We start from the raw sequence: 27,507 nt of genomic DNA on the forward strand, positions 1-27,507 counted from the left end.
TTCTGATTCGATAGAAACAGGTGCGCATGACAGAACACCACTTTGAACGCTCACTCTGTCTCACGGTTCTAGAAAGGGGAGTGAGGCATGTGTACACAGAATGGGGGAAAGCCTTAGGGATTCACACAGTGCCAACTGTTGAGAGTAAGTTCCCTGGACACCACACATAGAAGCATTGGTAGGATCTCGTATGCGCCAAGAGGAAACAGACAATGCAAACTATAGGATGGAGAGATCCATCTTTACCATACACAGGAGCTTACATTGGTGGGAGATGCATGGTACAGAGAGATGGGAAGAGCGACTTATCAAAGTCTGCCTTCTACAGAGAGATCGAGATGTGGAGTCCTCTTGTAGGAAAAAGAACTGTATAAAAATACACCTTGCAGACATGAACCAATGTCTGGGTTTGAATATTGTCCTTAAAGCATTGTTCCCAAGTCTGTTACTTTTAACTTCGTAACTGCAAGCAGCTGACATGTGCGCCAGGAGAGCAGGTTGTGTCTGGCTCGATGTTTAGTTAAGGCCTGCAAAAATGCTGAACTCTATGTCTAGAGTAAGGTATTGTAGTGGGTGAGATGGTGTATTTGGGGAAGCATAAAGGGGAACAATGGGGGTTTTCATAATGTGATGTATTTCTTAAAGTCAAAAACAGAAGCCAATAGCTGGGCAGTGGTGGCGCACGCCTTTAATCCCAGCACTCGGGAGGCAGAGGCAGGCGGATCTCTGTGAGTTCGAGGCCAGCCTGGTCTAGAAGAGCTAGTTCCAGGACAGGAACCAAAAGCTACGGAGAAACCCTGTCTCGAAAAATCCAAAAAAAAAAAAAAAAAAAAAAAAAAAAAAAAAAAAAAAGAAGCCAATAATAAAGTTGTTCATGTAACCCTGGTAAGAAAAATTCTGGTATGTATAAATAAAGACAGCCTGAGCTATTCGGGGCCACTTGAGCGCAGCCCACTTGGTGGTCAGAAGTTTCCTTTTCCTTGGCCAATGTCCCTTTCCCGCCTCAGGACCTGAACCCAAGACAAGGCTGAACCCTAGCAACGTAACACTGTAAACCTTCAAGACATTCTCAGGTTTTATTTGCCTCACTTTAATCTTATTTGTTCCAAAAGTTTCCTTGATTCTTGACTTCCCCAGTCATATCCCAAAATAATTCTCTCAGAAGGGGAGGTGTTTGTGTGGGGGCGGGGAAGCGGTGAGATCTCTTAACTGGCTATTTCTTTGCCACAAGAGGGAGCCAGATCTCTTCAGTAAGAGCCTTGGCTGCAGGTACTCAATACTGCACCTGGTATGAGTCCAGGTGTCTTTGATTTATCAAAACCGTGATTGCTGAAGTCTAAAACTGCGCAGACAAGTTTCTAGTGTTTGTAGGGTCCCACCACCAAAGGGTCCCCAGCACAGCCAGAGTTCCTTTGCTCTTTCTTGCAAGCACAGGGAGAGGGTGCCATCAAAATCCTCTGCTCTCTGGTCTCTAAGGGGGTATGACATTCACTCTAGTCAGAAGGCTCTTGTCTCATCAGGATTGTCTTTCTCTAGCGGATAATAGCTGAAACACAGCTTCTCCTCGCCCGGAATGACCTGGTGCCACCATTTCCGTGTTTGTGTGTACTGAGTCTGATAGCTGACTTTTGGCAAGGTTAGGTTCCAAAACAAGACAATCAGTTTTATTTCTGAGATCAGAAGATGCCAGTGACTCTTCCCCGATCCCGGGCTGTTAATGCCCCCACCCCCACCCCCAGAAATTGGGTTTGTCCCTCCACCACGTGTATCGCTGGCACAAGTCTTCATGGGACTGGACCGATGTCAGAGCCTCTTCACGGTCCCAGAAACATCAATTTACTGCACTATATATAGGCTGTTGGGTCCCCAAGGGCTTGGGTGGTGTGCTTCTGACCCGGCCCAGAGAGGGCGCTCCTGATAACCTCGCAGACGGAAGGAGCTGCAGCCAGGCGTGCCTTAGCCTCTGTGATGGAGCAGCATTGTAAAAGGCTCAGCAAGGCTGTGGGGGTCACCTGTGGGAAGGGGCAGGGCAAGCTGAAGAAAAGGTAAGGTCATTTGAGAAAGAATCCTGTAGGGGACAAAGAATTGGGCAGAGGAGTTAGGTTGGGTAAAAGAATAGAAAGGTGGCCGGTCTGTGGTGGCACATGCTTTTAATCCCAGCACTCGGGAGGCAGAGGCAGGTGGATCTCTGAGTTCGAGGCCAGCCTGGTCTACAGAGCTAGTTCCAGGACAGGCTCCAAAGTTACAGAGAAGCCCTGTCTCGAAAAACAAAAAAAAACAAAAACAAAAAACCTTCACTTAAGCGGGAAAATTCCTGTGCCAAGACCCTTCTCTCAGTCCTTCTTGATGCCCCTCCAAGGCAGAACAGAAGCCGTTTTGTTGGTGTCGTTTTTGCCTCTGTAGTTTCTGCCACTGTCATGCCTCCTCACCCCACCCCCACCCCATCCACCTACCCCTTCAAATGGGAGCTCCACTTGGCACGGATCTCTGAACATTGTAAATCTAGTGTCACACCAAGTTCCTAAGATGTTTAAGATCCTCAGAAAGTGTTTGTGGAATGGCCAGCAAAGGGGAAAGAAAGGATACCTTTTCCTTCTCATGGGCAACCTGGACGTGGTGGGATATGGGAGCAGCCCGGACATCATCTGACAGTGGTTGAGGAAAATGGATTGCTTGGAGGAGGCTCTCGATGCAGCGAGCCTTGGACTGTCCAGAGAACCGCTGTGGGAGTAGTAGGAAAGTCAGTGTTGGGGTGGAGGGCAAGGAGAACTGAGAATAGTGTCACAGAAGAAAGGGAGAAGGGGGGTGGGGCGGTTAGGATCCTGAAGACTGGCTGAAGACACTGTGGAGAGTTTGTCTCTCCTGGCAATCCCATAATCACAAAGTGTAAAGGAAAACTGAGTTAAAGGAGTTAATGAATGGGAAGTTGGTGAGATTTACAACTGATCCAACGACCCCACATAGATCGATGATAAAGGATAGCAACCTTCAAGGCCATCCATCATGATCTCTGCCCAGCATCCATTCTCTCTCCATTTGGGAATTAGCCCCTTTCTTTTCCTGGATAACTGTTGGTCTCCATTCTGAGACCGTAGATATAATTAAGCCATTCTGCCCCACCAGATTCTTGAAAGTACACACAAAGCAGATGAGCAGGTGCCCTTTCTCCCTGGAGGGCAGTGATTGGTTCAAAGTTGTGTACATGACCCAAGACAAGGCAACAAGAGCCCTCAGCCAGATGCTAGTGGTGTCATGAGGAACAGAAAGACTCCTTCCCACTGAGGTTACTGTCTTAGAACTATTCTATTCTAAGTCCTGGAACTCACTTTTGTAGACCAGGCAGGCCTCGAACTCATAGACACCTGCCTGTCTCTGCCTCCTGAGTGCTGGGATTAAAGGCGTGTGCCACCACTGCCCGGCTACTAGTTGGGTTTCTATTGCACCTTGAAACCTAAAGACTGCTGACTGGGAGTTACAGTGTCACACTTATGCACCTTTGTGTGCATGCAATGAAGACAGGATGATATGCCCAAGAAAGACACACCTGTGAAAACCTAGCACTCAACCCTACACCCCTCCCCAACATTGAAAAAATCCACCTTCTACGGCAGTCTGGGTTTGGGGGTCTCCTGTCACGCTCCCACCTGCAACATGGCCAGTGCCCTCCAAAAGAGCTTGGAGTTGGTGATGCGGAGGTCCAGCATGTGGTTCTGTAGGGTCTTCCCCAGCAGCACGTGGGCCTCGGTACTCACTGTATTCAACACCCACTTGGTGCTTAGCTCACGCTGGAACTTCTGAAATACAGACACACGGGAGCGCTGGAAGTTAGGGGCTGGGAGAGCAGCGGGTGAGAGAGCCATATTAGAACAGAAAACCTGGGCTAAGACAGCAGCCACCTCAGGGCTGAAGAGAAAGACGGCCCTGGGAAAGAGCACTGGTTGCTTTTCCATAGGTCCAGAGCGCAATTCCCAGCAACTACGTAGTGGCTCATAATCCGATGCCCTCTTCTAACATTGTATGGCATTTAATGATGTACTCATCATTAAAATATGAATAAATAAAATTTTTAAAAAAACGAAGCTACAGTACTGAAAACAGTCTGATACTGGCATAAGAACGGACAGGAGGACCAATGGAACTGAATAGAAGACCCGGATATCAATCTATACATCTTCGAACACCTGATATTTGATAAAGAAGCAAAAAATATCAAATGGAAAAAAGAAAGCATATTTAACAAGTGGTGCTGGAATAACTGGATATCAACATGTAGAAAAATGAAAATAGACCCATATCTATTACCATGTACAAAACTCAAGTCCAAATGGATCAAAGACCTCAACATAAATCCAGCCACACTGAACCTTATAGAAGAGAAAGTGGGAAGTACACTTGAACGCATTGGCACAGGGAACCACTTCCTAAATAGAACCCCAGCAGCACAGACAATGAGAGAAACAATTAATAAATGGGACCTCCTGAAACTGAAAAGCTTCTGTAAAGCAAAGGACACGGTCAACAAGACAAAACAACAGCCTACAGAATGGGAAAAGATCTTCACTAACTTCACATCAGACAGAGGGCTGATATCCAAAATACACAAAGAACTCAAGAAATTGGACACCAAAAAATCCAATAAAAAAATGGAGTACAAACCTAGACAGAGAACTCTCAACAGAGGAACCTAAAATGGCTGAAAGACACTTAAGGAAATGTTCAACATCCTTAGTCATCAGAGAAATGCAAATCAAAACAACTCTGAGATTCCATCTTACACCTGTAAGAATGGCCAAGATCAAAAACACTGATGACAACTTATGCTGGAGAGGTTGTGGGGAAAAGGGAACACTTCTGTATTGCTGGTGGGAATGCAAGCTGGTACAACCCCTTTGGATGTCAGTGTGGCGATTTCTCAGAAAATCAGGAAACAACCTTCCTCAAAACCCAATAATACCACTTTTGGGTATATATCCAAAGGGTGCTCAATCATGCCACAAGGACATGTGCTCAACTATTGTTGAAATAAGAGCAGCGGGGCTGGGCTGCATCCCGCCACCCAGCTGCTCGCACGGCTAGCTTTACCCGAAATAATTACACGGAAACTGTATTCTTTTAAACACTGCCTGGCCCCATTAGTTCCAGCCTCTTAATGGCTAGCTCTTACATATTGACCTAACCCATTTCTATTAATCTGTGTAGCCCATGAGCTGGCTTACCAGGAAAGATCTTAACCTGCATCTGCCTGGAGTGGGAGAATCATGGCGACTCTCTGACTCAGCTTCTTTCTCCCAGCCTTCTGTTCTGTTTTCTCCACCCACCTATGTTTTAACCTATGAGGGCCAAGCAGTTTCTTTATTGCTTAACCAATGAAGTCAACAGATTGATGTATGACACTCCCACATCAAACTATGTTCATAGCAGCTTTGTTTGTCATAGCCAGAACCTGAAAACAACCTAAATGCCCCTCGATTGAAGAATGGAGAAGAAAAATGTGGTACATTTACACAATGGAATACTACACAGCAGAAACAAATACGACAGATTGAATTTTGCAGGAAAATGGATGGAGCTAGAAAACATTATTTTGAGTGAGGTAACCCAGACCCAGAAAGACAATTATCACATGTACTCACTCATAGGTGGTTTTTAAATATAAAGCAAAGAAAGCCAGCCTACAAATCACAATCCCAGAGAACTTAGATAACAATGAGGACACTAAGAGACTTACATAGATCTAATCTACATGGGAAGTAGAAAGTAGAAAAAGACAAGATGAGTAAATTGGGAACATGGGGACCTTGGGGGAGGACTGAAGGGGGAGGGGAGAGGCAGGGAGAGGAGCAGAGAAAAATGTAGAGCTCAATAAATATCATGGGGGGAAAAACGATGCTGGACACCTAAGCGCAGATCATTTGTTTGATGAGAACAGCCTTTAACAATCTTTCTTGGTTTTGATCATATTATTGAGAGAGTTAATGTTTGTAAGCTTCACTTGCCCAACGACAGATAACTTCTTGGAATGCTGGGGCTGTTGTGTTTTCGCTTCAGTAAACAAAACTGGTAGCCCCAACTGCTCAGGATGTGCTTGATCACAAGGCCGGCAGGAGTTGCACCTGCAGGAAGTGCTCAGGAGATGTTCTTTCCCCTGATTGGACGTAGTAACCTTGTGGATTTTGCCTTTATGAGCACCTGATTAACCTAATTCATCACCATTCTCTGGGAATTCTGGTTATGGACCTGGCCAGTGTCCATCTTTCTGGCCAATATTTATTAAACTTTGCTTTAATTAGATAATTGTGGATTTGGCCTTTCTCCTCACAATTTTCAGGTATAACAGTCTACTTTATTTTTTTAATCTATTTACTTGTATTTTTAACATGTATGGGTACTTTGCTGGCATGTGTCTCTGTGTACCACATGTATGCAGTGAACTCGGGGGCCAGAAGAGGGCATCCAATCCTCTGGAACTGGAGCTACTGACAGTTGTTATCTGCCCTGTGCTTGCCTATCAAAGCTTTAGATCCATTCCAAAGGGGAGAAAGAAAGAAAAAAAGAAGGGAAGGAAAGAGATCTGGAGAGATGACTCAGTAGTTAAGAGCCTTGACTGCTTTTCCAGAGAACCCAAGTTCAGTTCCTGTCACCCACATGATAGCTGACAACGATCTGTAACTCCAGTTCCAGGGGCTCTGACACCCCCTTCAGGCCTCCATTGGCATCGTGCACACATGATGTACACACATACATGCAAGTATAATACTCAGACACGTTAAAAATAATACATAAAAGTAAAATTAAGGGTGTCTTAATTAAGCCACTCTCAAGGTCAAACCTCCTAGTTCAAAAAAACAAGCAAAAATATACTTAAATATCCTGACCGTTGGTCAGGGTGGAGTGGATCTACCCGTATGGGTCATCTTAATGTCAAAAACCAAATAACCACACCCTAGGCCGCACTTGTTGTCAACAACATTAAACAAGCTCTGACCTTCAGAGAAGGTTAAAAAAAACAGACACACATTTTTGGGCCTCCACACACTGCCCCCCCCCCCCGCCCCCATACCCCTTTCCTTTCATTCCTCTGTTGCAGGAGCTCCTTCTGCTCCTTCAGCCAATAGCCACTGAGATACCAGCCCATTGGGGCATTGTCTCTCTCCCTTTAAAAAAGAGGCCACTTCCCTCTGCTAGTGTTCTGGCTTCTGGCTCCACTTCTGGCTACTAGGCTCCCTTCCTGATTGCGCAGAGGGCTGTTGTCTGGGACGGTGATCTGTAAGTTTTTCCCCCTTAAATAAATAACCATTCTATTAATCATAATTCAAAACTAGTGTGGGATTGTTTGTGACTTATGCCTTCATTCTTTCTCCTCCTCTTCTTCTTCTTCCTCCTCCTCCTCCTCCTTCTTTTTTGACAGGGTCTCTCTGTGTAGCTGTCCTGGAATTCTCTATGTGGACCAGGCAGGCCTCAAATTCACAGAGATCCACCCATCTCTGCTGGAATTAAAGATATGTGCCTTCATACCTGGTTTTGCCTGTCTTTGTGTGGTCATCCTTGTTATGTGTATCTCTCTCTATCTTCCAGGTTTTTCTTAGAAGCATGCCAGTCACTGGATTTAGAGTCTACTTCAGGATAATGCCATCTTGAGATCCTTAACCAGGTTACATAGGCAAAGTCTTATTTCCAAATAAGGCAACATCTACAGTGAACAGAATTGGAACTCAGACACAGCCTTTTTGGTGACACCCAATTCACCACCATATCCACAGGAAGATGGTGGATAGGGAATTGAATATACAAGTTTTAAGTTCAAGGGAAGGACAAATGTTGGAGCACACATTTGTGGCCATCAGCACACGGATGGTGGCTAAGCTTTATAGAGAAAGAAGAGCCCCGAGGAACCATGTCAGAGAGTGGGGGAAAATGAGGAAGATTAAAGACAAAGACACAAAATTAGAAGGCGGGGGGCATGTGAGGTTATGGAGGATGGTAATGATGATACACATTTACATTGTATGGGGGTTCTGGTGTCCGCTCTAGTTTCAGAGGGGCATGTGTGAAAGCTCCTTTGCCTGGAAAGAAAGTAACAATGGTTAGTTTCTAAAAAATACTTTTGTTTTTAAAGAAAAATTAGAAACCATCTATCTAATATCTATCTATCTATCTATCTATCCATCCATCATCCATCTACCTATTTTCTTTTCAAGACAGGGTTTCCCCGTGTAGCCCTCACTGTTCTGGAACTCACTCTGTAGACCAGGCTGGCCTTAAACTCAGAGATCCACCTGTCTCTGCCTCCCAAGTGCTGGGATTAAAGTCGTGCACCACATCTAGCAGGGAATATTTTTTTAAGGGAGAAATAATAGAACGTTTATGTTGATAGTGAGGAAGTTAAGAGGTAAAAATCGATGCTAGCAAGGAAAGGGAAGACTTTCTCAATTAAGTGACATCTGGAGTTAGGCAGGCAGGAGATATAACCTACAACTGAAGGGGAGGCTGGCCTTTGGAACTGGGGCAGTTTGGTGTTTCTGGGAGCCTGTGACAATTCTTTGTTGACTGCTTCTGTTTCCTTAGGAAATAGGAAGCAGGGTCACCTGCAGAAAAGATGGATGGTGAGAACAAGGGTGTAGAAGGAGGTGTGAGGTAAGGGAAGTTGTGAGTTTGTATCTCACAATTATGGCAACAGTTGTATGAGGGAACAATGCTGGCCTTGAACTTACAGAGATCCATCTGTCTCTGCCTCCCGAGTACTAGGATTAAAGGCATGGGCCACCACAGTCTGGCCAAGGGAACAACTATTTCCTAACTTGGAAATATTGACCTCTCAAGTAAAGTTAGGAATTGTGAACTGAAAGTGAGCAGAAGTCCCAGTAGTAGTGGCTTCTCCCTAGCTCCTTTCAGGTGTTTGTGGGTGGAGAGCTAGACTTTGCCCAGTTGCAGTTCTGTCAGACGTGTAAGAGAAAGTGAGAGGGAGTAAGGATTACAAAGATAGAGTTAAATGATGAATAAAGAGGGGCTGGAGAGATGGCTCAGTGAGCAAGAGCGCTGACTGCTCTTCCAGGTTCAACTCCCAGCTCCCACATGGCAGCTCACTACTGTCCCTAACTCCAAGATCTGACACCCTCACACAGACACACATGCAGGCAAAACACCAATGCAAATAAAAATAAACAAATTTAAAAAAAAAGCCGGGAGGTGGTGGTGCATACCTTTAATCCCAGCACTCAGGAGGCAGAGACAGGCGGATCTCTGTGAGTACAAGGCCAGTGTGGTCTACAGAGCAAGCTCCAGGACAGGCTCCAAAGCTACAGAGAATCCCTGTCTCGAAAAAACAAACAAACAAACAAAAAAAACCCCAAACAAACAAAAAAGAAAGCAAGAAAGAATGAATGAAGAACAGTGGAGAAGGGAAATGAATCTAAGAATTAATATGCATGGGGACGGAAGGGCCATCTGGGTGTCTCCACGCTCTCTCATTAGGTAAGGTGAGAGGTACAGCTGCCTGCGCTTTTCTTGTCACATACTGTAGGGTAAAAAGGCCCATCAAAGAAACACACCCAGACCCTGAAATCTGAGCCAAAGAAACACATTCTGCTCCTGACCAACTCAATACAAAACAAGCCAATCCCTGAGGATGAAATCTAACCAATCTCTGAGCTTGTTCAAGCTCAGGAATTGAAATTCTCCCAATTCCCTCCCTGTAAATCTCCAGCCTGGAAAAACCACTTCCCTAAGAAGCCCTAGAGAAGACCTGTGCCTGTTCAGTTTGCTCCTTGCCCCTTTCCACCATGGTGTAGATGGTGGAATATCTTTTTTTTTTTAAAAAAAATTATAAACCAATTGGCCTATTAACTCAGGCTTCTTATTAACTCTTATAACTTTTTTTAAAAAAAATATTTATTTATTTATTATGTATACAATATTCTGTCTGTGTGTATGTCTACAGGCCAGAAGAGGGCACCAGACCTCATTACAGATGGTTGTGAGCCACCATGTGGTTGCCGGGAATTGAACTCAGGACCTTTGGAAGAGCAGGTAATGCTCTTAACCACTGAGCCATCTCTCCAGCCCTTAACTCTTATAACTTATATTAGTCCATAATTGATGATGTAAGTCACAAAACAATCCCACACCAGTTCAGAATTATGCATAATAAAAGGGTTATTTATTTAAGGGGAAAACTTACAGATCACTATCCTAGACAACAGTCCTCTGTGCAAACAGGAAAAAAGTCTAGCAGCCGGAAGTGGGAACATAGGCAAGAGAACGGGCACAGGGTTCCCACTGCCTTTACAGTATAAGAGACCATGCTCAAATGGGCTGGTATCTTAAAAGCTATTGGCTGAAGGAACAGAATGTGCTCCCCCAGCACACAATTTTTGTTTATTTTAGCCACGTGGCTCAATACCTTATTTGGCGAGGCAGTCACATCTTGCTTCCTCTGTGTCATGATTGCAGAATGAGCTTTTCTCTTCCCAGAATTCTCCTGTTCTCATTTCCCCATCTCTACTTCCTGCCTGGTTGCTTCACCTATACTTCTTGCCTGGCTACTGGCCAATGAACACTTTATTAAATATAATACAAGTGACAGGATAAAAGACCATGTTCCACAGCACTCTCCCCCTTTTAAAACAAGATCTCTGAATCTAATATCACTTGTTTAGCTTTTTGTCTGACCATTATTCATAATAACTTGTAACCACCATTCTAAACAAAGGAAAATATCCATAGTCCATTTTTTTAGGAATGTGGGCGTATTTTTTCCAGGCTACTTCCTGATGATTGGGGGTGCAGTTAATCTTATGGGGGCCTAAAGAATATTTAGAATTATGAGCAAGTCCTGACTGGAGTATCCTTGGAGGCTTGATCATCTCAGGCAGCAGTCTTGAATCTGTTCTAGATGTAGAACTCAGACATCTGGGCCATCCACTCCTATTGGGGGGTCTTCCTTGATCAAACCTAATTTTTTTTTAACTCAGAATGAATCCACAGCCTCTCATTTCCTGTGGAAATAAAAGCAAAACCTCTTCTTCAAACTAACATACCTTTTGACTTATATTTTAAAGTCAAGGCATTTTCAAAATATATATGTTGAATTAATTCAGCAGCATTTATAATCAAATGTCTTTTAGTAGCTGTTGCTCCTTCCTCAGCAGTCATGTAATTCAAAGACAACACAATACTATATAGTATCCAGACTCTCTCTGTGTTTTTCATCTTTATGTGGCTTCATTTTAAGCTCTATTTCTTTTATTTTTAATTTTTGGCTTTTTGAGACAGTTTTTTTTCTGTGTATCTTTGGCTGTCCTGGAACTCCTTCTGTAGACCAGGCTGTTCTTGAACTCACAGAGATCTGCCTGCCTCTGCCTCCCAAGTGCTGGGATTAAAGTTGTGTGCCACCACACCTTAAGCTCACAGAGATCTGTCTGCCTCTCAAGTGTTGGGATTAAAGGTGTGTGCCACTATACCCAACTACTACTCTTTTTTTCTTTTTTCTTTTAAGCACTTCTTTTTCTTTTCTCAAGCCTACAGAAGGGGGCACTAGAAATCATTATAGATGGTTGTGAGCCACCACGTGGTTGCTGGGAATTGAACTCAGGACCTCTGGAAGAGCAGTCAGTGCTTTTAACCACTGAGCCATCTCTCCAGCCTCCTACATATATTTTTAAACACACTGCAAACTATTTAGAGGCTTTTTCATCTGAAACTATTGTTACTGTATCTCTCTTTTTCTCACCACACCAGTCTTTGATTTGCTAAACAATATGGCTAGGATTAAAATCGTGACTTTGACTGCTGGTTCCAGCCCATTCCTTAGCTTTCTGAGGTGGTGGGAAATCTTATCCACTGGATTCTTCCCTCCCAATAAACCTTGTGAATGAGGTTTGGGTGAGGTCTTCTTTCTCTAGAATTGAGTGGAGCATTTCTCTAGAATGGAACTGTAACACTTTAGCAGTAAAACCTTCACATAGCAAAGCAGAGTTGTTACATTCCAGGGCACCTGAGCAGAACTGTAACAACTTTGCTGGGGAAACCCTCCCCTGTTGTTTCATTGGGGAAACCTTTCTCTGGAACAGGGCTGTAAACTGCTGTGCTTACAGTGATTTGGAGGTATTCCTTGGCTCCTAACTGAAAGGTTCTCTTTCCATCTGAGCTACAATACTTCAGTTTTCCTATTTAAGAAATTGATAATACGGATAGTTTCTACCTTACCACATACAATAGTGTTTACCGGTAGCTGCCTTAGGTCTTTTAATGCAGACTCCTCTCTGCTCCTTTTTAACCGACAACCTTGGGTCTTGCAAAGTCCTGTAAATGGACGCTTCTCTCCCACCTGTCAGTTCCAGGTAACCTTAACACAGAGGCTTACATTAATTACAAATGTTCAGCCAGTAGCTCAGGTTTATTAGTAGCTAACTCTTACACTTAAATTAACTCATAATTCTTATCTATGTTTAGCCACAAAGCAGTACCATTATTAGCATGGCACGTTCATCTCTTGCTCCTTCTGCATCTGGCTGTGACTCCTGACCTCACCCTTCTCTTTCACATCATCCTTAGTCTGGTCACCGCACCTATACTTCCTGCCTGGCTACTGGCCAATCAGCGTTTTATTAAACTAATTTGAGTGACAAATCTTTACATTGCACAAGAAGATTATTCCACAGCAAAGTCCATTGGTTCTTGTAGGACTCAGCCATGACAAGAACAATAGAGGCCCGAGGTCTCAGTAGTTTACCCTGAGGCAATACCTGATTCCTAGAAAGACCCCAAACTGAGACTACCTGGCACTATCCAGGAACAGACCATCCAAAGGAAATTCTTTTCTTTTTTTCTTTTTGGTTTTTTGAGACAGGGTTTCTCTGTAGCTTTGGACAAAGCCTGTCCTGGAACTAGCTCTTGTAGACCAGGCTAGCCTCGAACTCCCAGAGATCCGCCTGCCTCTGCCTCCTGAGTGCTGGGATTAAAGGCGTGCGCCACCACCGCCCAGCTACCAAAGGAAATTCTTAATGTTCCAACAATTGTAGATGGGATCACCTGCCAGTACACACCCATCGCTTTTCACCAGGACACCCCTAGACAAATCTCAGCTAATCAGAGGTCCTAAACCTTAGAAATCCCTCACCCCCACCTTTGCTACTGTAAAAACCCAACTCTGAGCTTGGGGCTCTCTGATCACTCCAATATGTTGGACACATGGAGAGACCGAGTTTTCAAACTTGTGTAAGAGTAAAGGCTCTTTGCTTTTACATACAGGACTTGGTCTCCTGGTTGTTTTGTGGGTACTCTGTGATTTGGGCATAACGGTTCTCAGGTATTATCTTTCAGCCTCTGACATGGCTTTATCATGCTTTGCTTCTGAAACGCCCAGGTTTTCAGGGGATCTCACTCTTTGGCTTTTACGCGTTTCACTGATACCTCTTCTCAATCAACTTTGTAGAATCCATATTCTCTAATTGCTCTCTTAGCTTGGCATTAAATTCTCTCCCTTTTAAAAAACTTATTGTGTACACTGTAGTTAACTACATGCATGCCCGCAGGCCAGAAGAGGGCACCAGATCTCATTACAGATGGTTGTAAGCCACCATGTGGTTGCTGGGAATTGAACTCCGGACCTGTACACAAGTAGGAGGTGCTCTTAACCACGGAGTCATCTCTCCAGCCCATAAAATCTCTTATTTAGTAACATTCTTTTTGGGGTCTGGTTTTAAAACAGGCTTTCTCTGTGTAGCTCTGGCTGTCCTGGAGCTTGACTTGTAGACCAGGGTAGTTTCAAACTCAGAGATCTGACTTCTCTGCATCCCAAACTCTAGGATTAAAGGCGTGTGCCGCCACGCACTGCTTCTTGATTCACGTTCAACTCGACTTCCCTTCGTTTCCTATAGCATCTGTATGTTAATATAGCCAAAACAGGCATCTTTCTTCTCCAAGCCCCGATTTTTACTTTGATAGTTCTATGCTTGTATAATTACTGTGAGCACATGACTATATCCTTAAAGAGAGTAAAGGAATATGAAAAAAGTTGTTACAATCTTGGAGATGTAAGTTAATATTTCCTTTAAACATTTTGTCTAGTCATTTACATAACATCTTTAAAAGAAGGGCCTTGTTCTGCAGTACGTAATTCTCCAGTCTCGCGTCCTTCTCACAGTAGTTTAAGATGGGCCTCTCCGAGCCACCGTATACAGGGTGGGCCCCGCTCAAAGCTCTAATGCGTCACGAGCAGCCACTCCCCAGGCTCCCAGCGTTCCCTCCGCCCTACTTCCTCCCTTCAGGCCCCGCCCCGCCCCGGTGCGCCTGCGCATGGGCGAACACGTGGCTGCCGCGGAGCCAGAGCAGCAATGGCGGCCGGTGGCGGCGGTAGCTGCGACCCCTTGGCCCCGGCGGGGGTCCCCTGTGCCTTCTCGCCGGACGGGCAGGCCTACTTCGCTTTAGCCTCTAGCGACGGCCACTTGCGGGTGTGGGAGACAGCCAACAACCGGCTGCACCAGGAGTACGTGCCTTCCGCGCACCTCAGCGGTACCTGCACCTGCCTGGCCTGGGCGCCAGCGCGGCTGCAGGCCAAGGTAAAGCGAGCGGGACGGCGGCGGGGAGGGCGCCCTCCCAGCCGGGCTACGGCGTCCCGGGCTGGGCGGCGCGTGGCAGCACGTCGCGCGTGGCCCGGGCCGCCCGGGGCGAGGAAGCGCGGAGCTGACGGCGGCTCCCCTGAGCTCCGCTCCGCGGACGTGAGTGCGGCCTGTCCCGAGGGGGCGGTCAGAGGATGCGGCCCGATCCCGCGTTCTCCATGAGGTCTGCGCCCGGCTTTAGCCGGGCCGCCATATTCAGCGAAGCCCTTGCCCCCCCACTACCCCAGGGGCGGCTTCTCACTTCCAGGCCTGGGCTCCCCGGCGTGTCCTCATCAGATCCACTCTTTTAAGTACCTCGGGGCGGTCTCCTTCTTCCGCATCCCAGACCTGGGTTATTGGTTATTGCTTTGGGCACTTGGAATGTACAAGTCGCGTTTCCCTTCCGGGAGCCCCTTTACTCGGATGCGTGTTCAACACGTGTTCTCTTCTGCCTCTAGGTTGTGGGCTTCTCCCGCATACTCGTCACTTTCCTAGCTTCCTTCCACTCTCAGCTGCTTCAAACTTGTGCTCGGTTCCCCCTTTCTAACACTCCCCGCTCATCCTGAGGCCTTCATAGGATGCAGAGGCAAAGTGAAGTAATGAAGTAGTAGAACCGCTTGGTTTTTAATGTGTATGATTCTCGTCCCAGTGATTTTCCCCGTAGTTGGGAATCTGTCTAGTAGGGAGTCCTTTTCGCTGACAGGTAAATGCTGTTCACTGTCAGATGAACGCGCACGTGTTCCTGCAGTGAGGCAGGAGGTAGACTTCGGTGTGCTCCGAACGGGAAAGTATCCTGTGGCGCTTTGCTGTCACCGGTGTAAAAGTTTCAAAGTTAGTGTTTGGGATAGCTCACCAGAGAGAACAGACCTTTCCATCTTCGACTTGAACGTCTGTTGGGCATGTAGCTCACTTGTGGTAATTCGGTTGAGTAGATTTAGCAATTTGTCAGGTTTTAAGCTACATTTCCAGTTTGTCTTGGTGACAAAGAGCACTTATCAGGCCCTATAAGTCAAACATAATCAGACTTGTGAAAAAGCTATATGACTGTCATTATCAGAATTGCAGTACTCTTTCTTTATAAGGTTTTCTTTGTAATTTTAACAGTGCTGTAAACGGTTGAGTACTAACACTCAGAGAAACACAGAGCAGTGGTTAGCAAAGCGCTTAGTCCCAGGCTGTGAAGCCCGAGCCCAGCCTCTGTCCTAATTGTGCTGTTTGTTCCCTCCATCAGTCAGACCCACTTCATAGAGTAGTATTTAAAGTGCAGAATCACTTAGTGGACGTTGTTTCAAGTGCGGTGTTAATTATTATCAGTATTAGTATCTTTAGACAGGGTTTCTCTGTAGCTGTGGAGCCTATCCTAAAACTAGCTCTTATAGACCAGGCTGGCCTTGAACTCACAGAGATCCGCCTGCCTCTGCCTCCCAGTGCTGGGATTGAAGGCGAGTGCCACCACCGCCGGGCAGTATTCTTTTCTTATAGTATCTTATGTTTGTATAGTTAGCCCTCCAAGATGCGTAAAAGAAAGCAACTTCGCCGGGCGGTGGTGGCGGCGCACGCCTTTAATCCCAGCACTCGGGAGGCAGAGGCAGGCGGATCTCTGTGAGTTCAAGACCAGCCTGGTCTACAAGAGCTAGTTCCAGGAACTAGCCCCTTAACTCAGGTCTTCAAAGACCCAATTCTTGGTTGTCTGCGACAGATAGTTAATGTTAGTTGGCTGAAACTTAGTTCACTCTGCTTTACTGATGACTTCTAATCTTTGATGCCCCAGAACGAAACCCAAGTTTCAAAAATCATGGGTTGGTTTTTTATATATTCATCCGCTGTGTTATGGTAGGGAAAAAAAGTGTTTTTTAAAGGAGCCCAACTTTAACTTTTCAAGAAAGCCCCTCAAATTAAAGCAACTTTATATTACAGAACATCACACACAAAGTGGTGTGCTGAGTGTGTATGTAGTGCAGAGGAACATGTGATTAGCATACCAGAGTCCTACCCCTAAATGTTTGTTAAGTTTCACTTTCCTTTTATCTGTGTGTTGTCTTTTTTACTATGTAACTATAAAATGTCCAAAATTACTGCATTAAAAAAAACTTGTAGGGTTGAGATGTAGCTCAAAGAAACTTGCCAAGCACATAAAAAGCCCTGGAGTTAATCTCAGGCACCAAAAAATAAGAATTAAGCAGAAAAGCTGATAGCATTTGACGAGAGTCAGGGCCCGGGAAGCTAAACGGCTTTAAGAAAAGCTTGAGCACTTGTAAGTAGTACACTAGGCTCCTGCCTCTGACTCCCAGCCCAGTGCCCTTACACTATTCCCTTGCACTTGAGTCATGGAATCGAGAGCCAAGGTGACCACATAGATAACAGTTCCCATCCTGGGTATGCTACCTACTGATTTACTTGGTAAAGCATCATCAGTTTTGCTTGAAAAATTAGAGGCAGATTTCTGTATTGAGTTTGTACATATTTCAAACGGGTCTGACTTTGTAATGGGGTGGGGGTTTATGGCAGGATATGGATCAAAGTTTGTGGCAACTGTTCAACCTCTTGCTTTGGGCTCCCTTGATTGTGTGCCCTTCTATTTTAAGTACTGTGATAATCTCATTGTACCAAACCCATTTCATTTTACATTCTTGAGCCCTTAAAGTAAGAGATGTAAAATATATGTTGTTATGAGGCCTCCATGTTCTCATCATGTTGGTAAGGTCTGGCATGGGACTTTGACTCTCCAATGTGGAAATACAGATAACACTATCCTACTTCCAGAGCCCTAAGCATTGAGTGAGGCACTAATGCTATTACATTATATATATGGTTGTAAGATATGTAGTAAGCCCTGGCCCATAGTAAGTGGTCATATGAACCAGTGAATGTTCTGTCTGGACTCATTTAGTGTTGTATTCTCCAATGTAAACAAGTTCATAAGAGTCCTGCCCTTGGTTTAGTAATTGGCAGTTTGCCACAAGGCCAATAATGTGTGGTGATCCTCAGTAGAGATAGCAGTAGAGAAAGATAGATTCATGTTAGTAATGGTTCATAAATGTTAAACAAGCTAGATTGCTTTTCCCCATTTCCAGAATGGTCATCAAGTCTTTAAGTTTATGAAATGGTAGTATTAGCATTCCTCTGGTTTATATTTGTGAAGCTGTCATTCTAATGGCAGGCTAGAGCTGCACAATTAATCATTACCACCTAGGAACTGATCTGATTCCTCCCCCACCCTTCTCAGATCTTTCTTTCTTCATCCTCTGGTTGTAGAACCCTGGGGAAGTCAGGCAGGTCATGTCTGATGTTGGCTGCCACAGTAAATGCTGCTTTGTGAAAACATGAACACATACAGCTCAAAGCCTGACTGAAGGACATGGCATTTCAGGCATTAGATGGGAATGGGACTGAAACACTGACATGTCTCTAGGAAGAATCTGATCTCTCTTCGCTGCCATCTCTTGGAGGTACAGCACAGTTCATCTGTGTTCTGTCAAGAGGTCTCAAGCTTTTTAATTTCAAAAGAAGGTAAAGGTTACAGATTAGATCCTAGTGGCAGGAACAGAAGAACATTATTTTGATGTATTTGTGATTTCATGAAATACAATATTTTTTTTCCTGTGAAACACATATGCCAGAGTAAGTGCCTTTAAAACAGGCGAGAAATGGATTTAAGCTACTTACTAAAAACTAAGCATAATTTTCAATGTCTAGAGGTCAGTTTTTAAGACATATTTGATTGTGAATTTGAAGTAGAATTAGTAGGTTATAACAGCGTTAAGTGAGATGAACTGCAAGGTAAGGAGGCCGTAAGGCTCAATCTCTGTGTGTATGCCAACTCTGATTCCGCAATCTCAGTCTGAAAAGCCATTGCTTCATTGCTGACTGGTTATGCTTTTTAAACCCCTGTCTTCATCTCATAACTTGCTGCTTTTAGAAGTCACACATGTGTGACTACCTCAGCATTCTGATGCCCTTGATCAGATGTGTTATAAGCTTCCATCAGACAGGCTTCTGGTTTGCAGCTCATGTTGGAAATCTCTTTACTTTAAGAAGTCAGTCTTTTTATTAGTTTTTCTCTCCTAATGCCTTCTGGCAGGTTTTCTAGTTACATGTACTTGACCAAGTTTTCTCATTCTTTAGGCTTTATATGTGTAGTCAATTTTCTTGTGACATTATTCTTAGCTCTATAGAGAAAAGAGCTATGACTCACAGAAAAGGACAACTCAGGATTTACTGGTCTGTGACATAGAGTATGAATTCTTAAGAGAAGCGAGAGGTTTCTAGAGGAAAAGTGTGTGCAAAGTTTAGAGAATATGGTGTAAGTGTGGAACTAGAGTCAGTAGCATGAGTTCTTGAATTCAGGACTGTTTGTGTGGAGTTGTACTTACAGCACTAGGTTTTGGGGTGGTGAATAAACACTTATGTCCCAGTCAGAGGACCTGAGTTTGGAATTTATTGCCCGCATAGGGTGACTTACAAATACCTGTAAAACTAGAGCTTCAAGGGATCTAATACCCTGCTTCTGTGGGCATTCATACACATTTAGATACACACTAATATTTTTTAAGCCTGTGTGTGTGTGTGTGTGTGTGTGTGTGTGTGTGGTTTTTGAGACAGGGTTTCTCTGTAGCTTTAAAGTGTGTCCTGGAACTAGCTATGTAGACCAGGCTGGCCTTGAACTCATAAAAGATCCACCTGCCTCTGCCTCCCAAGTTTTGGGATTAAAGGTGTGTGCCACCACTACCTGCCTGCTCCCTTTTCCAAGCTCCTTCGTATTGGAGACTAGAGGTGTGTCCACATAGAGACTGCTAGAGTTTTCTAGGCAGTAGAGATTGTAAAGTGTTGGAGAATTCACTTACTGTCTGAGCATTACCAATCTGAAATGACCTGTCAGTTCCTTCCCCTAGATGGATGCACGTGCCTTCAAAGTCAGCAGAAGCAGCAAAGCAGCCAGAAAATACCAGATCAACCCTCAATCAGCCATTGAATCCCAGTACTAGTCAAAACTATATGTTGTCTCAGGTTGAAGTGAATGTATATCAATATAAAGGTGTCTGTTTCTTCTTGAAAATAAAGCTAGGCCGGGTGGCGGTGGTGCACGCCTTTAATCCCAGCACTCGGGAGGCAGAGGCAGGAGGATCTCTGGGAGTTCGAGGCCAGCCTGGTCTACAAGAGCTAGTTCCGGGACAGGCACCAAAGCTACAGAGAAATCCTGTCTCGAAAAAACAAACAAACAAAAAAAAAAGCTAGAACTTAAAGAACGTTTGGGAGACGAATGGAAGAGTTGGCTATTCCAATGAGAGATTTGGACCTGGATTTGTAAATTCATAAGCCCTTGTAAATTCATAAGCCCTTGTAGATCTCAGCTTGGGGAAGGGAGGCTTTTCTGGGACCTGCTAGGAAGATTTGTTGGTGTTTGAGAAGTAGGAGTGATAAGGCTGTTGGGTGTGTTGGGAGAATGCTAAGAGCATGGAAGAGGTACAGTTTGCTGTCTGACCTTTCTAGAGGTATAGGGGTGGGCCAGAAAACTTTTAAGACATGTCTTTGAGGGCTAATGGGCACTGGTGTTTATGTATTAGTGATAATTTTGCTTGCGTGTATGAAATATTAAGTTAAGAATCTTACTTTTACCTTTTTTTTTTTTTTTTTTTGCAGGAAAGTCATCAAAGGAAAAAAAGGAAATCGGAAGTTATAGGAACGAGTGACCAGGTTGACTTATTGGCTCTTGGTACAGCAGTTGGTAGCATTTTATTGTATAGTACGGTAAAAGGAGAACTGCACAGTAAATTAATAGTAAGTATATTTACATGTTTTATGTAAAAGATGTGACTATTAGAGATTATTAAATATACTTCAAGATCTCGATGAGCTTTCTGTCTGTAGAAACATTTTCCCATCCCATTGCATTAAAACAACTACAGAACATTTAAGAGCTGTAGTAGATAATGTTTACTTGTATGAGTTAGTACAGAGAGCTATGACTAAAGGTAAAGAAAGAAGGGATCAGAGGGATTTTCAAGTCAGTATACGTAGCAGCTTCTGGAAGACGCTTCTACCCTTAGAGGGAACAAAGGAAGCATTTGGAGTTATTGCTAAAGTTGAGACCATAAGAGGTGACTTTGCTAGCACTGTGGCTTGGGGTGCATATTTTAGAGGAGATTGCTCCTTCTCCTTGATGTCTGAAGGGAAAAGGGTGATGCTGGCTCCTTCAGACTGCCTGTTGGCTTTAGTTTGTACCACCAAGGGTGAAGACAAGTCAAGCCTTGGGGTGATGCAAATGAAGACAGAAGAGATAGGTCTCTCTCTTCAGCCATGTCTTCTCACAAAATACATTGGTAGTGGATCCAGCTGGCAAAGCAGAATTGTGTGTTGCAGAATCCCAGCCCAGTACCTCAAGCTATAGAAGTGTGGGTTAGGCTTGAAGACAGTCACTTCGCTGGCGTAATTGGCTTCAGGCTGTGCTTGTGCTTTGAAGTTCACTGAGTGGGTTTCTGTATAGAGGAATACTTACTGTGGAAGAACAAGGCAGTAGGTTTTCCATTTTAAACAGTGTCTGCCATAGAAAATTTGGAATGACATGAAGTTGAAAATGGAAAAAGTTTACATATAAATCTGTCACCAAGAAAGATCTCCATTTATTGTGTATTTCTGTGTTTAGTTCATAAACTTAAAAAATAGATGGCTTTTATCTCGTCATTTAATTTTTTTAATTTTTTATTGAAAAAAATTTTTTTATTTTATTGAAAAAATTTCATCATTTAATTTTTATTGTATCCTGATTTTTTGTTTTGTTTTCTTTTAAGTTATAATATAAGCAGTTTTTATCTTGTCTAAAACTAACTTTAATCTTTCTTTCTAATGATGGTCCTAAGCCTACATTAAATTGAATAGTCCCTTTAGTACATAATTTGTTGTTAACCATTTGAAGGTTTCCAGTTTTTCTATTACAAAAGAATGACACCCCTCCCTTCCTATAATCCTTTGAATTTATAAGTGTAGTTAAGGAGTCAGTTTTAGAATTAAGAATGGTTCCTGGACTCTTCCTTATTTGTTGTCATCACTAGTGGAAGGAAAAAAAAAATCTTATGTTTCAGCAGCATTGTTGCCACCCTGAGTAGCCCATTCAAATAGCAACAAGAAAATCCCTAGTGTTTGGTGGATGAGAAATGTCTGGTTTTCTTGTAGCCTCACTGGGCCTCTCCATGCACATGTAGGCAGATAGGCAGACATGCATACACATGATTTTTTTAAAAAAAAAAAGTACAATCAAGCCAGTAATAGCAGTGCATGCCTTTAATTGCAGCATTTGAGAGACTGAGAGGCAGGCAGATCTTTGTGAGTTCAAGGCCAGCCTGGTCTAAAAAGAAAGTCCAGGACAGCCAGGGCTGTTACACAGAGAAAACCTTTCTCAAAAACAAACAAAAAGTACAGCCTAAAAATTGATGTGCTTTAAATCTGCCTTTAGAATTGTCAACATTGGGCTGGGAGATAGCTTAGCTGGTTAAGATGCTTGCCTGTATTCAGCCTCCAGAACCCACATTAAATTTAAAAAGTCTAGCTGGGTAGTGGAGCAGGCTTTTGATCCCAGTACTGGGAAGAGGCAGACAGTGCTCTGGGGCTGAATGGCCAGTCAGCTTAGCTGACTTGGCAAGCTCCAGGCTAGGGAAAGACTTTGTCTCAAATTTTAAAAAAGTAATAGTTATGGAAAATGACCTAAAGTTGCTCTTTGCTAGGACTTAGATGCACATGCACCTACAATGTCCCTTGCATGAACATACATATATATCCTCAAAATTGCCTACATTAAAGATTTTAAAGATATAAAATGATGACATATACCAAGAATGTATTTATTCCTCTCCAAGTGGAAGGTGGCTTTGAGTTCCACTTCTGTTGCTGGACAACAACAAAGATAAAAGCACTTGTTCACACAATATGGTGTCATCTATGTCACACAACAGGATTTACCTGAAGACTCCCCCCACCCCCCAAGATGCCACATTGTTGTGTAGCTCAAGCTGGCCTCAAACTCCCTCAGCTTCCAGTGCTATGGTTAGAGGTCAATACGACCCTGGTTGGCAGATTTTTTTTTTTGTGTGTGTGTGTAATATTTTCAACTAAATACCTTAAGTTGATTTCAGCTAGACATTGGTGCATGTCTTTGATTCAAGTATTTGGGAGGCAGAGGCAAGAGGTTCACTGCAAGTTCAAGGTTATCCTTGTCCTTGTAACAAGTCCCTGTCTTAAAGAGAAGTTAATTTTTGGACTGCATAATTTGAGTTTACTTGTTCTTTCCAGTACTGCTCATACCTTATACTGATGTTTCTGTGCAAAACAATGACATGTGTTGTAGTGCCCTTTGAGGGTGTAGAAGTACGTTTTGCCTGCAGAGAATTAAGCTCTAGCTGGTTTACCTCTTTTCTGATGTTAGAATACTAAAATGGGTAAGACATAAGTTAAGACTTTAGTTAGCATAAACACTAAGTTTTTGAGGTAAATATTTGGTAATTCCAGGATTCATACTATTATGTAAGACTTTGTTTCTTTTTTTTTTTTAATCTGTAGAGTGGTGGGCATGAAAACAGAGTCAATTGCATACAGTGGCATCCAGAAAATGACTGCATATATAGTTGTTCAGATGATAAGTATATTGTGGAGTGGAGTATACAGACATGCAAAGTAAAGTGGTGAGTACCACCAATGCCTGGAGGTGGAGGTGACCCAGCATCTTTTGGGATCCAGTAGGGAATATACACATTCATTCATAAGACTGTGTAGATGGTTCTTGAGGAACTTTCAGGCAAATCGGGCATGCAAAGTTTTATTATGTTAAGAGTGAAATAAAGGAGTTTGAAGAGGGGTGGAGGGAAAACAACTAAATGATTTAGAATAAAGAAATGTTGTAGTGGCATGAGATTACTTACCAGATCAGCAAGGTAGAGATGGGAAGGGCTGGTGGAACTTCCGTGGTTAAGGTTGGACCTTCTAGAGTAGATAGATAGGTTTGGCTAGGGAAAGTTGGGGTAGCCCTTTTAGGGATAGGCCAAGAAAGGTAAAGATATGGCCAGAGCAGAGCACAGGAAAGTGAATGGTTAATTTGGGGATGAGTAAATTAATTTAGAGGTCGGTGTTCTGGGGTAATAGATGGTAGAGGGTAATAGTGTCCTCTAGTTAGAGAGTTGTGGTGTGCTGGGGATAATAGATGGTAGAGGGTAACAGTGTCCTTTAGTTAGAGAATTGTGGGAGTAGGGAGTGAAAGACCCGGATGGCTTAAAATCTGAGCAAGGTGTGGGGCTGGAGGTCCAGGTCTGAGGACCAGTGTTTGCACTGAACTTATTGGAGGTCACACTTGTGCTGACCAGAAACACCTGGGGAGAGTCTTGACAGTGGTCTGGGATGGGGCTTGCAGTGTATATGTTCTCTGGATGTTCTGAATGTTCATGGTCATTCGAAGAGAAACTGCTTAGCATGTTAGCAATGCATTATATTTAATCGTTTCATGAGCCTGGATGTGTCCCTGCTGTACATAAGAAATAGGTTAAAGTTTGGCCTCTTTCCTGCTAAATTGTGCTGTCTCATAAGATAATTGAATTTCCAGGTTTATCCACAGTGTTCTTACACCACTGTTAATTGGTATCTTCCATTATAAATACTATGTACTAACTTAGTGCTCCAGATTACTGGGTTTATTTTTCCCTGTCCCATTTCCTCCATTAGTTTGTCAGCTTACTTCAGCTTTATTTATTTATTTATTTACTTACTTAATATTTTATTTTAGCAGCATGACTTACCTGTAACTATGAGGCTTGCCGAATTTTAGATTCATATTTCTTTGCTGAAAGTTTTGCTTGGTCTTGTGTGTAGCTATTTTTTACAGTACTGTAATTTGGCTCAGTTACATTTAGATGTGTCCTTTAATCCGTTTTATGTGTGTCTCGGAGGACTTCCAACCTCTTTAGTTTGCTGAGCAGCTACAGCCTGGGTTCTGTTCTTCAGCCTGCAGAAAGTTTTCTCTCCTTAGATGGATAAGCCTGCTTCCCTAATCCCAATTCTCTCTCCTTTTTGGTGGACATGTTAATGTGTAGCTTCCTGAGGAAAAATGCATGTGTGTGGAGCTATAGTTCTGAGCTTTTGCTCAAGAGCTGAGTACCAACCAAGACTTGAAATCAGGCTTCTGCAAGCATAGTACACATTTTTAACTCAGAGCAGAGCCTTCTGTTCAAATCCCAAGATTGTTGTCGTTTTTTGTTTTTGTTTTTTTGGTTTCTTTGTGTGGCTTTGGAGCTTATCCTGGAGCTTGCTCTGTAGACCAAGCTGGAGAGAATAGGGACAGCTGGGGACATGGTTTTCTGCAGCCAATGCCGACTTCAAGTTTTCAGAACCTGAACTCATAAAGGTCTTGCGGTTACCGGCTGTTGTAACTACAGGCGTGCCCCACATGCCCACTTGCCTGTGTAAGGAAATAAATTGGTGCTTGGAACATCCTGGTCTTATATTCTGGCCTTTTCCCTGATTTTCTATTTTATGTTTTTGTTCTTTATATTTTCTTTTTATTGTGAAGATGATATTGTGGAATCTCAACATTTCCTTTTGTTTCATTTTATTATCTCTTTGTGGGTGTTTTGAATTGTTGGATACAGTCCCTGTTTACATGTTGAAGACATTCTTCAAATTGCTGAAGATTCTTGGCTTGTTGGTATTTGAAATAAAATTTTTAAAAAATATTTATTTATTATGTATACAATACTCTGTCTGTGTCTATGACTGTAGGTGAGAAGAGGGCACCAGACTTCATTATAGATGGTTGTGAGCCACCATGTGGTTGCTGGGAATTGAACTCAGGACCTTTGGAAGAGCAGGCAATGCTTTTAACCTCTGAGCCATCTCTCCAGCCCCCATAAAATTGTTTAAAAGCAAACTGGAACTCCTAGGTGGTGTGTTCGTGCTTGGTTCTTCAGCTGTTGGGATTCTGTAGAAGTCTGAAGGCCTTGGAAAGCCGGGCGGTGGTGGCACATGCCTTCAATCCCAGCACTTGGGAAGCAGAGGCGGGCGGATCTCTGAGTTCGAGACCAGCCTGGTCTACAAGAGCTAGTTCCAGGACAGGCTCCAAAACCACAGAGAAACCCTGTCTCGAAAAACAAAACAAAACAAAAAAATGAAGGCCTTGGAAGGTTTCTGTCTTTATGGATTGTTATTCTGCAACCTGCCATACTCCTCAGAGAAAGCTCTACTTTAGTGCATTCCTTTTTAAGAAAAATATTCTTGGGCTGGAGAGATGGCTCAGTGATTAAGAGCATTGCCTGCTCTTCCAAAGGTCCTGAGTTCAATTCCCAGCAACCACATGGTGGCTCACAACCATCTGTAATGAGGTCTGGTGCCCTCTTTTGGCTAGCTGTATACATAATAAATAAAAACAAAAAAGAAAGAAAAATATTCTTTTTTTTTTTTTTGGTTTTTTGAGACAGGGTTTCTCTGTTGCTTTGGTGCCTGTCCCGGAACTAGCTCTTGTAGACCAGGCTGGCCTCGAACTCCCAGAGATCCTCCTGCCTCTGCCTCCCGAGTGCTGGGATTAAAGGCGTGCACCACCGCCACCCGGCCTAGCTTTATTTTCAAGAAGAAACAAACACCTTTATATTGATATACATTCACTTCAACCTGAGACAACATATAGTTTTGACTAGTACTGGGATCCAATGGCTGATTGAGGGTTGATCTGGTATTTTCTGGCTGCTTTGCTGCTTCTGCTGACTTTGAAGGCACGTGCATCCATCTAGGGGAAGGAACTGACAGGTCATTTCAGATTGGGAATGCTCAAACAGTAAGTGAATTCTCCACCACCGCCCGGCAAGAAAAATATTCTTTGTTAATTTTATGTGCAAGGGAGTTTTACCTGCATGTGTACCACATGTATGAAGTGCCTTTAAAGGCCAGAAGAGGGCGTTGGATCCCCGGTTGTGTGATCTGTCATGTGGGTGCTAGGATTTGAACCTGGGTTCTCCTGAAGAACAGCCAGTGCTCTTGATCACTGAGTCATCTCTTTAGCCCTTTCCCCTTCTGTCTCTCTTTTGGGTTTCTCTTTGTGACTGCCCTGTCTGTCTTGGAACTCTTATCTATAAACTAGACTAGCCTTGAACTCAAAGATCTTCCTGCCTCTGCCTTCCGGGTGCTGGGATTAAAGGTTTGTGCCACCACTTTTTAAAGCTGATTTGTGTAGACAGATCTGTAGTATGTCTAGTAGGTTGAGCCTTGGTAATCTGTAATACTGCAAAGTTCTCAGAATTAGAGTTAGGATTCTTTTGGGTGTGACTGGCAGCAGGATGGTGGGGGGCATTGGTATTACCCTTCACAGGTGAGGGTAGATTCAGGAAGTACCTTAGGTTTCTCAGGGCAGTGTGAGGAGTGTGCGTGCATGTATGTATGTATGTGTCCTTGCGTGTACGCATGTGCATGCCCAAAGAGGCTAGAGGACGATTTCAGAATGTCTTCTTCAGGTACTCTATTTTTTTCTTTTTCTTTTTTTGTTTTGCTTTTCTTTGAGACAGGGTCTCTAATTGAACCTGGAACCTGTCAGTTTGGCTAGACTGGCTGATTAGCAAGTCCCAAGGGACCTCTTGCCTCACCCTATACAGTGTTATTTTAATTAGTTTTTATTATGATAATTTTTAATGTGGGTACTGAGGATTGAAATCAGGGCTTGATGCTCAAGGGGCAAGCATTTTACCAAGCCATTTCTTCATTCTTAGCAACATGCCTTTTTAATATGTATCAACTTGGTGCATACATAATGAATAATGTTTGTGAAAAGCCTTAAAACGCTGGACACTGATAAGAAATTGGAAAGCATTTAGAAGCCAGTAAGGAAGAAGGGTTTTTGTACTTTGTTTCTTGGTTACTAGTGAATTCAAATATTTTCTGTTTATCAACA

The 27,507-nt window shown here is 43.5% G+C and overlaps 1 protein-coding gene and 1 long non-coding RNA gene across 2 annotated transcripts in view; one reads left to right on the forward strand and one right to left on the reverse strand.

Annotated features, from left to right (window-relative positions):
- Nucleotides 1-2,661: 2,661 nt before the first annotated feature.
- Nucleotides 2,662-10,427, reverse strand: LOC121432856. The gene is made up of 3 exons (XR_005972240.1): nt 10,400-10,427; nt 3,645-3,794; nt 2,662-2,721 (listed from the first exon to the last, which is right to left on the reverse strand). It is a non-coding gene; the product is annotated as an uncharacterized LOC121432856 (long non-coding RNA).
- Nucleotides 10,428-14,304: 3,877 nt separating this feature from the next.
- The window catches only part of Wdr43 (WD repeat domain 43), a 41,572-nt gene continuing 28,369 nt past the window's right edge, over nt 14,305-27,507 (forward strand). Inside the window, exons 1-3 of the mRNA XM_041631269.1 lie at nt 14,305-14,558; nt 20,238-20,375; nt 23,148-23,269. Coding sequence (XP_041487203.1) covers nt 14,334-14,558; nt 20,238-20,375; nt 23,148-23,269 — 485 coding nt within the window. The 5' untranslated portion in view covers nt 14,305-14,333. The remainder of the gene's footprint in view (nt 14,559-20,237; nt 20,376-23,147; nt 23,270-27,507) is intronic.

Source organism: Microtus oregoni, unplaced genomic scaffold (genome assembly GCF_018167655.1).
Source record: "Microtus oregoni isolate MIOR12 unplaced genomic scaffold, Mior012 000036F_ref0000092, whole genome shotgun sequence".
In the NCBI taxonomy this organism is placed as follows: domain Eukaryota; kingdom Metazoa; phylum Chordata; class Mammalia; order Rodentia; family Cricetidae; genus Microtus; species Microtus oregoni.